The sequence below is a fragment of the Rhipicephalus microplus genome, chromosome X (genome assembly GCF_043290135.1).
Source record: "Rhipicephalus microplus isolate Deutch F79 chromosome X, USDA_Rmic, whole genome shotgun sequence".
In the NCBI taxonomy this organism is placed as follows: domain Eukaryota; kingdom Metazoa; phylum Arthropoda; class Arachnida; order Ixodida; family Ixodidae; genus Rhipicephalus; species Rhipicephalus microplus.
The window spans coordinates 178,589,477-178,601,205 of NC_134710.1; the positions used below are offsets into that span (position 1 = coordinate 178,589,477).

The 11,729-nt window shown below is 43.3% G+C and overlaps 1 protein-coding gene across 2 annotated transcripts in view; it reads left to right on the forward strand.

Moving 5' to 3' along the window:
* Positions 1-10,375, forward strand: part of bsk (mitogen-activated protein kinase dJNK) — a 99,345-nt gene extending 88,970 nt beyond the window's left edge. For both annotated transcript variants that reach the window (XM_075878286.1, XM_037428653.2), the window contains exon 12: positions 10,018-10,375. In XM_075878286.1, the coding sequence (XP_075734401.1) occupies positions 10,018-10,118 (101 nt within the window). In that variant the 3' untranslated portion in view covers positions 10,119-10,375. The remainder of the gene's footprint in view (positions 1-10,017) is intronic.
* Positions 10,376-11,729: the final 1,354 nt, after the last annotated feature.

Consider the following 11,729-nt stretch of genomic DNA (forward strand, 5'->3'; position numbering starts at 1 on the left):
CGACTTCATTGCTTTAGGCTCTCAAATGGTGGAATCATTCCACCTGGCATAGTTTCTCATTTTTGGGCAGTAGCTTTCTCTCAGTGAATACACATGTAATACTTTTAAAGCTTTACGAAGGCAATGGGTGGTAACGCATATCCCTGGAAGCAGTAAAGTGGCTGTGCTATTTACAATAGTCTCTCAGTAAATGGAAATCTGTTAAACGGAACTAATCCTTAAACGGAACTATTGTCTCTGTATTGCTTGCTTATGGGCTTGTATTCTGCACCCATGTTCACCTCTCACTAAATGGAACTCCTGTTAAATGGAACATATTTTCCCGGTTCCTTCAGGTTTCGTTTACCAAGAGAGTACTGTATATCTAATGCATGGACTCCAGGCTTGCATATAATGTGCTACACTGCTAGACAGTAGCAAGGATCAGTGAATATTAAGCACCTTGAAGTGTTAGTTCCTGGCAAATGCTGCTTTCGAAAATTGACTTTCAGTCAGTCAAAAAAACAACTTTCAGTCTAGCAATCATAACGGGGATCACCGGCATGCGCTCTATAGTATTGGTCTAGCAGACAATGCGTTCGCGCCTCGATCATATAGGTGTGAACGACACGTCTTTGAAATAGGCTTGGTGCCCAGAATGACAAGTGCTTCACGATTCTTGTTTACAACTTTTAATTATACTTTGAAAATTGCTAATACAGTGGAGAACTGAACTGCATAGCAGCTTTAAATGCAGCCGCTGCGTTGGTTTGCGGGAGAAACGATGCGATGGCGAGTCTAAAAGCCACATTAGCACCGACGACTGCTCCTAATTGAAATCCGCTCCTTCACGAGCGCTGAAAAAACAGAGGAGGCGCTGGCCACAGATACCGATTTGCCAGGTCATTCGGATGCACAGGTTTTGCAACAGAAGCGGGCTCAGTTATGAGTGACTGATCGATGAACGCATCTGACGGTGATATGTGCAAAGTAATCGCTGCCTTTTTGGCCGTAATTGAGGATTTCGGGGCTGCTGCGGCATCTCTTGATTCTGAACACACAATGTTTTTCGGAAAGTAGACTAGGATTGTGTGTGACTGGGGCTTCAGGGATGCCTGTGGTGTGGTAGCTCATTGTCGACGCTGATTCACGAAGCAGACACAGAAACAAGTTCTAGCAAGCAATCTGAACATGCGGTTGGTTGCTCATCAAGCTGTATCTTCCGTTGGATGTGCAACATACAAAACAGAACTAGTTAACAGAGGGAGGGTGAGAGATGTCTACTAGGAAAAGAACAGAGAAAGAAAGAGTGACCCCTCATTATAGAGTCACTCTTCCAAAGCCCTTTTTCTCATTCTGTCACAGCGTCTTGCTCCTCCCATCTTCGCAACATATGGATATCACTTCGCATGGCAGTCACACTTGCTTGGGGTCTTTTCGTGTATGCAGCACTGCGGCATGCCTGGTGACGCAGACACTAGATGCGCTAACACCCCCGTCACACTGGAGGTATTAATGTTATTAGGTTTAAATGGCATTCGTCGCTCAGATTGACATTCGATCCATGGTGGTGCTACACTGGAAAAAGTAATGTTATTTGTTCATGATATCAAAAAATGGCCGTAAAAGTTGATGCAAAATGTAGAGTGATAAAAAAGTGAAGTTATTCTTTTTAAAAGACATGTGGAAAGTTGCTTTGCTAAATAAATCCGCATAGAAATTTGAAATTGCAGTACACATGGCCACCGTAATTAAGCCAAGAGGATCTGCTTAACCTGTAGCCAGAGCTGATAGAATAACCACAAGATACGGGGTGGGAGCAGTGCGACGAAAACAAAAAAGAGGGAAAATGAACGTCTCGCATCTATTTGGGTTTTCCAAAACGTGAAGTAAAGGTGCATACGTGGTATAGTTTGTGTTACTACTGCACACTTAACAAAAACCCAGAGCGTTTAGTGTTTCTTGCCTCGCACGCATCCATGCTGGCGAACAGCTTGAAACGGAACTGCTATAGCATTACGAGAGCAAATGTCTTTCTCTAGGTACATTGCGCTCGTGCAGCTGATGCCATCACTGCAGATACACGTATACACGTGCCCAGAGGCGTCTGCTCGTTTAAATCATAGCCCACAGTGCCAGTGGCCAGGTTCCACTGAAGTGGAGAGTAAGGACATTTTCTGACAAGCTTCTGTGCTTCAGTCCTTGTTAAAATTATAGATGCCCTGAAAAAGCTACATTATGAGCATGTTTTCATGAATGCAGGTCAAATTGATGATGCTTAATGCCACCTTTTAAGTAGTCTCTGAGGTAGAGGGCCTACATTCAGTTTGACTGGGACGGCGAATGTGTTTCTCGTACTCAATCAATTGCCTAATTCATTCGATTCTAATGGCATTACATATATCTCTGTATAGCAGCTACATAATGTCATTAGATGCAAAGATCTTACCATGCGAATGACATTAAAATGACCAGTGTGGCAGGGGGTGCTAAGTTTGCTAAGAATGTAGGAACTATAGTGCATGTTCTTAAAAAGGCCCTGCAACACTTTTTGAACATCAACAGAAAACGCTGTCGATCGGTAGTCCACTCTCCTGAGAACACTCATGGCAAATATTATAGCGCAGCACGTGGCCTGGGATTCGCAATCAATTCTCAGTGAGCGAAAAATGGCTTTCTCTTCTCTCGAGAAATGATAAAGCAAGCTAAAAAATCACTTGTCAAAGCCATTGTATCAGCCATTAGCTGATTTGAGCATGGCGTGCTCAGTCGTTATTGTACCTGCAACGGGAGGCCGCCACTTGACCATGCGCTCGCGCACGATCGCGCTGAAAAGCCATATATTTGAAGAAAAACAGATATAAAGAATAAAGTGCCCAGGGTCACAATGCGCGTGTGATGTTTTTCTTTCCCCTTGCCATCCCTCTCTGCTCAGTATGAGAGTAGTATGAGAGAAGTATCAGTATGAGAGAAGAGAGAAGGCATTTATAGCGCACGACAAATCTTCGCAACTCTGCTCGTATCGGATGGACTCAAAAAGTTTTCACAGCACTGAATTCGTAAGGTAATAAGCTCCTTTACTGAACCCACTTCATGCCTTCTTTAAAAACTGTTGCAGGGCCCCTTTAAAATAACATCGTCATGTGCTTGTACTGTACAGCCTCTAGAGTTTGCTGTCACTTCTACACATGAGCCGTTACAAGGTCACTTTTATTCTCGCCACTCCAATGCTCATTGATCAACCCCTGTCAACAAAGTTTAAAAAAAATGCACATCGACCCTTCTGGAGACACCATTTGCCTGCAGAGAAGGCAAGCCTGGGAAGAAAATATAAAACATGTTTCGAAGCGCCACTGACACCTTCTTGTCTTGAGCATTGTGCCAACGTTTCGGAATTCATACAGTTCCTTCTTGAAAGAAGGGGTATTCACCAAGAGGGCTTTCTTTCTTGTTCCGTGCGTACGAAAGAGTACGTGAGGTGTTAGTCGTGCTCGTCACTGGAAAAACGCAGGAGTGACTGTTGGGGACAAGTTGGAGAGTAAGAGGGGGGGTGTCTCCTTTGATCCTTTGATGTGTGAGTGTGTTGAGGTGGACTGTGAGACCAGGTACATGGAAAGGGTAATAATGGAGAGCTGGATTGTGTGAAGCGTTACGCAGATGTCTTTTCTTTTGTCTTTTTTCTTCCGTTTTGTGCAGGGATGAGCAAGGTTGCCTAGAACGTCGTTCACGTTTGAGATCCCTTGAATCTGCCAGCATTCAATTCCAATAATTGGTTTCAGCTGCGAGGGCTATAGTTTCAAGATAATTAATTCGGCAGTGTTTTGCAAAACTAGGGACATATTTCCCATCGTTTTTATGGGCTCTCAGTTGCCCTGATGCAGCTTTCGTCGTAGTCAGTGCAAGCAACATTGTAGAAGCCCTAGGTTCGCTCTTACGTACTGGTGCTCTTTGGCCACCACATGGCCCTTGCGCCAATAAACACCATACATCATTAGATTCGCTCTTACACTATAGGATCGTAATGCTGAAAAAATTTTCATGAGCCACCCATCTCCACTCTCTGCTGCAGGCCATGCGCTCAGAGGGAGCGGTAAGGTGTCAACAAAACTGTTTTTCTATTTTCTCCTATCTCTCTTATCCACGAGTGCATCAGCGACTTTTCAAACATGTGGTTTCTCTTTGAAGTCGTATCGTTCAAACATGTGGTTTCTCTTTGAAGTCGTATCGTTTCGGGATTCGAACTGACCTCAACCCGCCCTTTATTCTTCCCTTTTTGGGCTGCACGTGTGGGTGGTGCAAGCGGACGGGCCACTCTTGAATCAGCCTTTCGCAGATCGGTCTGTCGAGAGTTTTGGGTGATGCCTTGAATAGTAGAGAGTGATGTATTTATTAGGTAATTTGGAGAGGACTGTTGCTGGATTTCTCAGATTGCATCGTTATGTGTTTGGCAATGAAATGCTTTCTGAATTAAAGATCTTAAATGGCTGTCTTTGGCGAGGTAGCTGAAGATATTGTGCCTCCCCCCCCCTCTTTTTTTTTTCTTGTTTTGTGCTGCATATGTGTCCTGCTGTTTCCATTAATTTTTTTTATTACTGATGTATTGCAAATTTTCGGGCGGTCTGAAGTGAACTGAAAATATCGATTACTGGTAGGTGTGATCTCACAGTTCTATTTTCAGGTTACGAAAGGATAAAAAAAAAAATACAGGGAGTCTTTGGTTTCTAGGGTGAAGTTGGATAAATTTAGATAAGAGGATGATTTTGTGATTCACAATCTCTTAATGCTCAAAGGACAGTCGTTGAGCTATGCCATGAAAACTGCCATAGCCACAGAGTTACAAATAGTGAAACATTTATGAGAAATTTAGCATACCTAATGTATTGTGATAAGGCAGAAAAAGATTTGCTGCACATGCTTTCCCCTCCTTTTTATTTTCTTCTATTGGAGAATCAATAGGCACCTTGATTCGGTCCTTCTAATTTGAATTATGTTATACCCCATTTGCATGCCGAAAGTGGCATCAATGCATAAAACCTTGAATTTAAAGAGTGTATTAGCGGCACACCCTTCAGATTGAAGGTTTTAGTCTAATGAATGTCTTTATTCTTATTTCGTGTTGTGTAGGGCCCACTTATGATGCAAAAAGAATGCTTTCCAGCAAGCAGAGTGCTCATTGACTATATAAAGATGCTCTTCTGACTCCTCCCTCTCCCGATCGTTGGTGCAACACTGCCTAACATGCTGGAAGTTTTCATGGGTTTCAAATTAAAATCTGCGAGGGGACTGTAACCAGTGTTTTCATATAAAACTGAAGTGCCCCTGCATTACCAGTTAAAAAAAAAGAGTAAGTGAGACACGTACAGTTAGCTGTCTTTGTAGGCTAAAAATCACAGCATATCCATGAGTGGGCGATGCAGTGGGATCGTTCGGTCTTATTCTAACTCACTCGTGACATTGATTACTCACACATGGGAATGAGTGCCAACGAGTGTCGCAAATGAGAATGGTGTAAAGTCATATACAATATTCATTGGTCAAAACTGGTACGCTGTGGTGAGTTATGAATTTTGTTAGCTTTTGATATTACTGCTTTGTGGTATCGGATCTAGCCTGAAATTGGCAAAGACGACGTCTGGGCACATTCCCCTGGTAGTTGTGGGATGTTTCCACTCATACAAAATACATCGTAGAGCATATCGAGATGCCATCTACTACATGAGCCAGTCGTTGTCCGTGATCATCATCGTCATCGTCATGGCCACGGGAGAAGAATAAACAGAAGGAAAAATTCGGCTACTTTCTGCGCCGCAGTAGTGTCCCCCTCCCCCCCCCGCCCCCCCGGAGCTGCGGCAAACATTGTGACAGCGTCACCTACAGAACCGCAGCCGAACTGCCGCGCTGGAGCAGCAGACGCTAGAAGCGTGGAGCCCGCTCTTGTCGTCTGCTTGCACGTTTACTCTCGCTGCTCAGTGTATTAGTGCATTGCTCAGATACACTCGCTAAACGAGACAGTAAATCGTTACGTGTTTTTGCTAAGCTAGCCAGAGTGCCTTGGGAGAGAGACCATACCACAATAGTTTCACGAAGCTGTCCACAAGCCCTAAACAGGTTCAATTTCGCTCTTTCACGTTCGAATGCGAGAGTAGAAATACCATTTGTGGGAACATGGCATACAATATGCGCTAATAAAAAAAAACATACAGGGGGAGTTTTTCATAATAAATAAAAATAGAAATTTAAAAACGAAAAATAGGGAAAAATATTTTTCTCATGTGTAGCTCTCTTCCGAAGCTTGTTTTATGTTGGAACTTCCTGAAAACCAATCGCTCATGCCAAGCTACAACAACCAAACACGTAAAACTGAGAACCACGCTTTTTTCATGATGCAGCTTACCTGGACGTTTGGAGGTTAGTAAAATATTTGCCGAAGACTCGTGACTCGTGACGAGTATCCTCTACCTTCACTCGTTTGGCACTGCTTTTATCTCAAATTTCAACCGTATTCCGGCCAGTTCTTGGCTTCATTTTTGGACACGAGTAAGTAAAACCTCTGCTCAAAGTGCTGCTTCAGCAAGTCACAAGATCTTTGGCTGGTCAGGGATGTCTGTAAACTTAAGCTCAGCGTAGTGTCGCTCCTGCCGTCCATTCCGCTGCGAAAGTAATTTTTCTAGACGCAGTTGGTTCCCTTTTATCTCCTCTTCATATAACCCTCGCCCATTCTTGCTACTGTTCTTAGTCAGACGGAGCGTTGAAAGGCCAAACTTATTACTTTTTTTTTACGCAGAATTGATTCACAGCTCCAGGCAGTCTCTATTCAAATTAATTGCCGTCTGCTCAAACGTGCTTCATCAATGTCTGTTTTTCTTCCGCGCGCAGTAGTTCTGTATGGTGCTGTTATATCGAAGAACATGCAAAATTTATTCTCAATCTACACCATGAGTGATTTTAGGCACGCACCTAGCTACGATTACAGATCGTCTGTTTTCTTTTAATTCTACCACTTCATTCCTTTCGTTGCTTGAAGAGTATCTGATCCAACATATATAATTAAATAAAAATGATGGCACTAAGACTCTCTACTTGCTTCATTTTGTTTTGGCAAACCGCGCCGGTGAAAAACTTTCACAGCCGCATTCAGTAGCATAGTGGAGTCGGCGAGAGGCAGATGTAGCAGACGACATCGTGTCTATCGGAGACCGCGGGTGCGCGCGCTCTCCTCCTGCGGCGGAAAACGAATAGTTCTGTGCGTCGCCGCAAGAATCGTTGCGCGCACGTTTGCCAACCTCCTTTCCCAGGGTGACATTATTGCAGCGCGTGCTCGCGCTGGCGCCGGCCCAGAGTTTTCCCTCCTGTCTTTCTTGCTCCGTGGTTGTGGCGTATCGTGAGAAAATGAGTGGTCTGGAATGTGCTTGTTCTTCATCTTTGTGAGTGCCATCATCGTTATGATGTATAATGAATACTTTGCATGTGCTGTGCCGTGATAGCACAGAGGCAATTTGTGGTCTGGAACGCACTTGTTCATTGTCATCAGCGTCATCATCAGCGGCGGCAACAGTGCACATCATCAACGAACAAGCCTCGGCGATAAGGCGCTTCGCCGCAAAAAAATTATTTTCTTGGTAGTTGATTTTCTTCTGTGATCCAGTTTTCTTGGCAACAAGCTTGCTTTCAGTATGCCTTTATTGTCTGTATGTTTCAGGGCCGTTAGCTAGACGAACTCATCTTCGGTTTAGTTGTATTGCCGTTCTCAGCCCATGGAAATTTTCTGGTTAACACTCCGCTGAAGATTTCTCTTTGTGCTACTCTTGGCTGTAGGCCTTGAGCACACTAATAGGAGGGGTGTTGCTATTTTCACTGTGCACATTAACTTTCCCTTAATGTGAGCATTTATAATTAAGGCCACACATCACTGATAGTTCTTGATCAGGAATATATACAAAGCATGCAAGTCTTAGTCGCGCATGAAATTATTCTCACAGTTGCGCTCGAAATCGTCGTTCAGTATCACATGGAATAGCTTACGGTAACTCTCAAGAAAATGTGCTCGGTCGCCATTTTGTGGTGGTGATGACTGTATCTGACAGTTCTGACAGTAGGCTGTTGCCAACGTGGTTTTGGTTTTGCTTTAACGTGCAGGCAATTCATGGACTGGTCTTATTAAAAAGATGTGCATTAGATTTGCAATTTTCACTCTTTAAGATGAGAACAAAGATTCTCTTTCACTCCTCGCAATTAATGCTTGGTGTCATCTTTAGAGAAAATTTAGTCTGCCTTCCTTTGAGAAATGCAGGTTCATGCTGCAGGTCTTTTCAAACTGTCTGGACCCACTATTAATGAGTGTCATTGCCTATATTCTTAGGGCACAAAGTCAGCCCCATACATTGTCATAATAGGGAGGGGTGTGCTACGATGAACATTCGTCACTCCGTGAAGGACAAACTTGCGCAGGCCTATCTATGCTCACTACAGATCTGGTGTGGCGTCACTACAACTTTCGTTACCCTTTCTACAGAGCTACGTCAGTGCTGGATGTGCTTACAATGAGCCGCGATCGGGAGAGGGGGCATTTTGGTATCCTTTGTAAATAAATTAAGATATATTTTAAACGTTTGCTGTGCCCGACCATTTGTGTGGAGTGTCCTTGCTTACAGGGGAAACACACAAGAGGCTTGTTGTTGCTTTGAAATTTGATGGCACCATCCCTCTAATGCATACCTGCCAACTCACCTGAATTGTCCAGGAGACTCCCGAATTTTTACCTAATCTCTCAATTGTAAAAATGCTTTCTCAAATGTCTTGAAAAGTGGCTGCCATGGCAGAGGCATTTTCCTTTTTCTGTTTGTAATCACGGGCGGATGTCAGGTTTTCCTGCTGCAACAGTTGCAGTGCTGCGAAGGAGCACTCGCCACTATACTCTTGGTAACCATTCCATGGAGTACCACTAAGTATATTCTAGACACTAAGTACTGCACATCTGGGCGAAGATCAACTGCGAGACGCGCTTGCCTCCATACCTATAGAAGGCAGGGGTAAAGAACTTTTGCATCTGTTTTCTATGCTAGGCCTACGCTTCCTGCCCAGATATCCGTTGAGTTTGTTACGAAGTTGGAGGGGGGGGGGGGGAGTCACCGAATTCAGTTGGAAGGTTGATGGCAGTGTCAAAAGCAAAGAAGTACTTGCAAGTGTTTCTCGACTCGTACACAACTGAGCTTTCGTGCTTTGTGACTTATTGAAGAGGTGTACCATGTGCGTTTTGTATGGCGGCAAGGCCGACATATCATTTTACAGAAGTATCAGAACTACGTTCGTGCTGCAGAAGGGCAAAAGAACATCGGAAGTTTCTTCCTAAAGACTTGCAAAGACAGTGCGATCCGCGCAGACTGCCTATTCGCGGGATATCTTGTTGAACAAAACTTGCTGCGTTAGTGGTCACACAGACTGTTTTGCAAAATGTTTCTGAAGTGCGAGCGGGGATGCGAAGCGGTACGAGTGTGGACGTACGAAAATAAGTGACATTGTTGGTGAAATGGCCCCAGGTGCCGAAAACAAAATGGCTGTGGCTCTGAAATGCCATTCTTTCGCAACCGCAGTGGATGGAAGCAACGACAGTAGTTCACCAATGCATTTGAGAATGGTGATGTGCTACGTCATTTTTTTCATGGTGAAAAAGCAAAGCTGCTCAAAATAAGCATTCTTCCCCCTTTTCTGATGAGTCTCCAGTTTCAGTAATTTTTGATATGCATCCTAATCATCATTAATTTCTGATATTGTTATAATATGGGACATAATGTAGCGAGAGAACGTGCGTGTGAATTTACCACAAAATAACTTGTTGAGCAGTGCCTGACTTAGGACTGTTACGGCCATGTTGCTTTGTGCGCAGGGCCTGACTTTGATCTGCAAAGCGTTGACCTTTCTAGTGGTGTATATGGAATAAGTATCCTTGTTACGTCTTTTTTACCATATTGCATGTTTTATTAGTCATTGCCCATTGTATATTTTTCGTCCTATGTGTTCTGTACCCTGTTACGTGTGCAGATGGTGCAATAGAAGTGATAGATGGAGACCAGTCTGTGGACCAGTCATCCAATGGAGGGGCTTCAGCAAATAGCTACCATCGACGGCGTTACCAGTCCTAGCTTCATGGGAGGAACTGTGACAGCTGGGGTAGATGCATCCAGGGAGCTTCTGGAGGAAGAACTCGTGCACCACCTGTTCTCTTGCTGTCCATCTCTGCAGTTTTCTTCTCCATAACCATGAGCTCAATGTTGCTTGCCTTGATTTTCACAACATGGGGCCATGGAGTGATCTTGAAGCCTCACACGGTGGGCATGCTCAGTGTTGGGCAGGTGGTTTTATTTTTTTTAGTAAGTTTTGCCTTATTACAACATTTTTTTTCCTATTCAGGCCAAATGAAGGAATTATTTGACAATTGTCTTCGACGATTTTAATAGTAGTAAGGGATGGAATTTCATGTGCCGGTTGGAGTAGGCACTGTAATGTGCTGTAATGTATAATAGCTGTTGCAGTTGTCCGTAAGACAAAAGTATTTGGGGAAAATTTCTCCCGTGCCAGTTCAGTGCGTGCAGGCCATTGTCTTTTTTTAAGGTTGTGTGCAGCTGTATTGCACAAAGTTTGGTTGTGTTGCCACTTCCACCCCATAAACGCAGCCCCTGGCATTGGCTTTCTGTTTTTTTTTATAGATATAAATTGACTTTCTTATGACAGTTAGCAATAGTGGGAAAACACACTGCAGTGAAAACAGTTAAGTGAAAACTGTAAGCTCTGTGAAAGGCTTCTCGTTGCTGAAAGATGTGTTGGCACTTTTTTTTTTTCGTTTTTCTTTCTATTTCGACGTCTGGTACTTCAGCACTGTACGATTTGTTTCGTGCGATTTTACTTTGCTTTTACATATGCGGACTGGTTTTTATAAGAATGCGTCTAGTTATGTGTTGGCAGTTGTCTTCATTCAGTTTTTTATTCTGAAGGAGATGAATGTATTTAAAATATTGTGAAAAAAAGTGCATGATAGGAAAAAAAATAGAATTGTGCTCACTTGCAAGATAAGTTATTGTCCATTATTATCTCTTCATAACTCAAGGGACTTGTTATGAAGAGAGTTATGAATAAGGGGCAGGCTGGTGGTATTTTATTCAGGCCAACAAATTAATGAATTTTGCAGGCATGTTAGTTTTGGCCTCTTTTACAGCTTTTAGCGAACTATCGTCACTGAAAGCAGTGAGAAAAGAGGTTCTGCTTTCAGCAGGGAATAGAGCTTGTGGAGCTGTGTGCTTATTGTATGAAGCTGAAAATTTGCAGGCCTTTAGCTTTTTTGGCAGATTTTGTGATAATTGAAGTGGACTTCTTTGAGGGTTTTACGAATGGCTGTGTGGCAGAAGGAGCAAGATATGGTGCAGGCCATTGAGACTGCTTTTTCAGTCTTGAGTGCAGAGGTCAGGCCTGAGGCATGTGGAACCTAGTCATGCAGCATGCAAAACATCCTAGCACAGGAGTTGTCTTTCTTTTTTTAAATAGGATCTGCAAATGCATATGTGTGCACCATCTGTCTCTCCGATTGTTGGCCCTATTGACTATGTTTTTTCTTATACTCTCGTTTGTCTGTATTTTGTTCATTTTGATTCCTCATGTACAAGGGATTCATTTCTTGTGCTTTTATCATCCTTGTTGTTATACACAAGACTGTTCCCAATTGCTTGTGACAGTACAGAGGCATTTGTTATGAGTGTGTA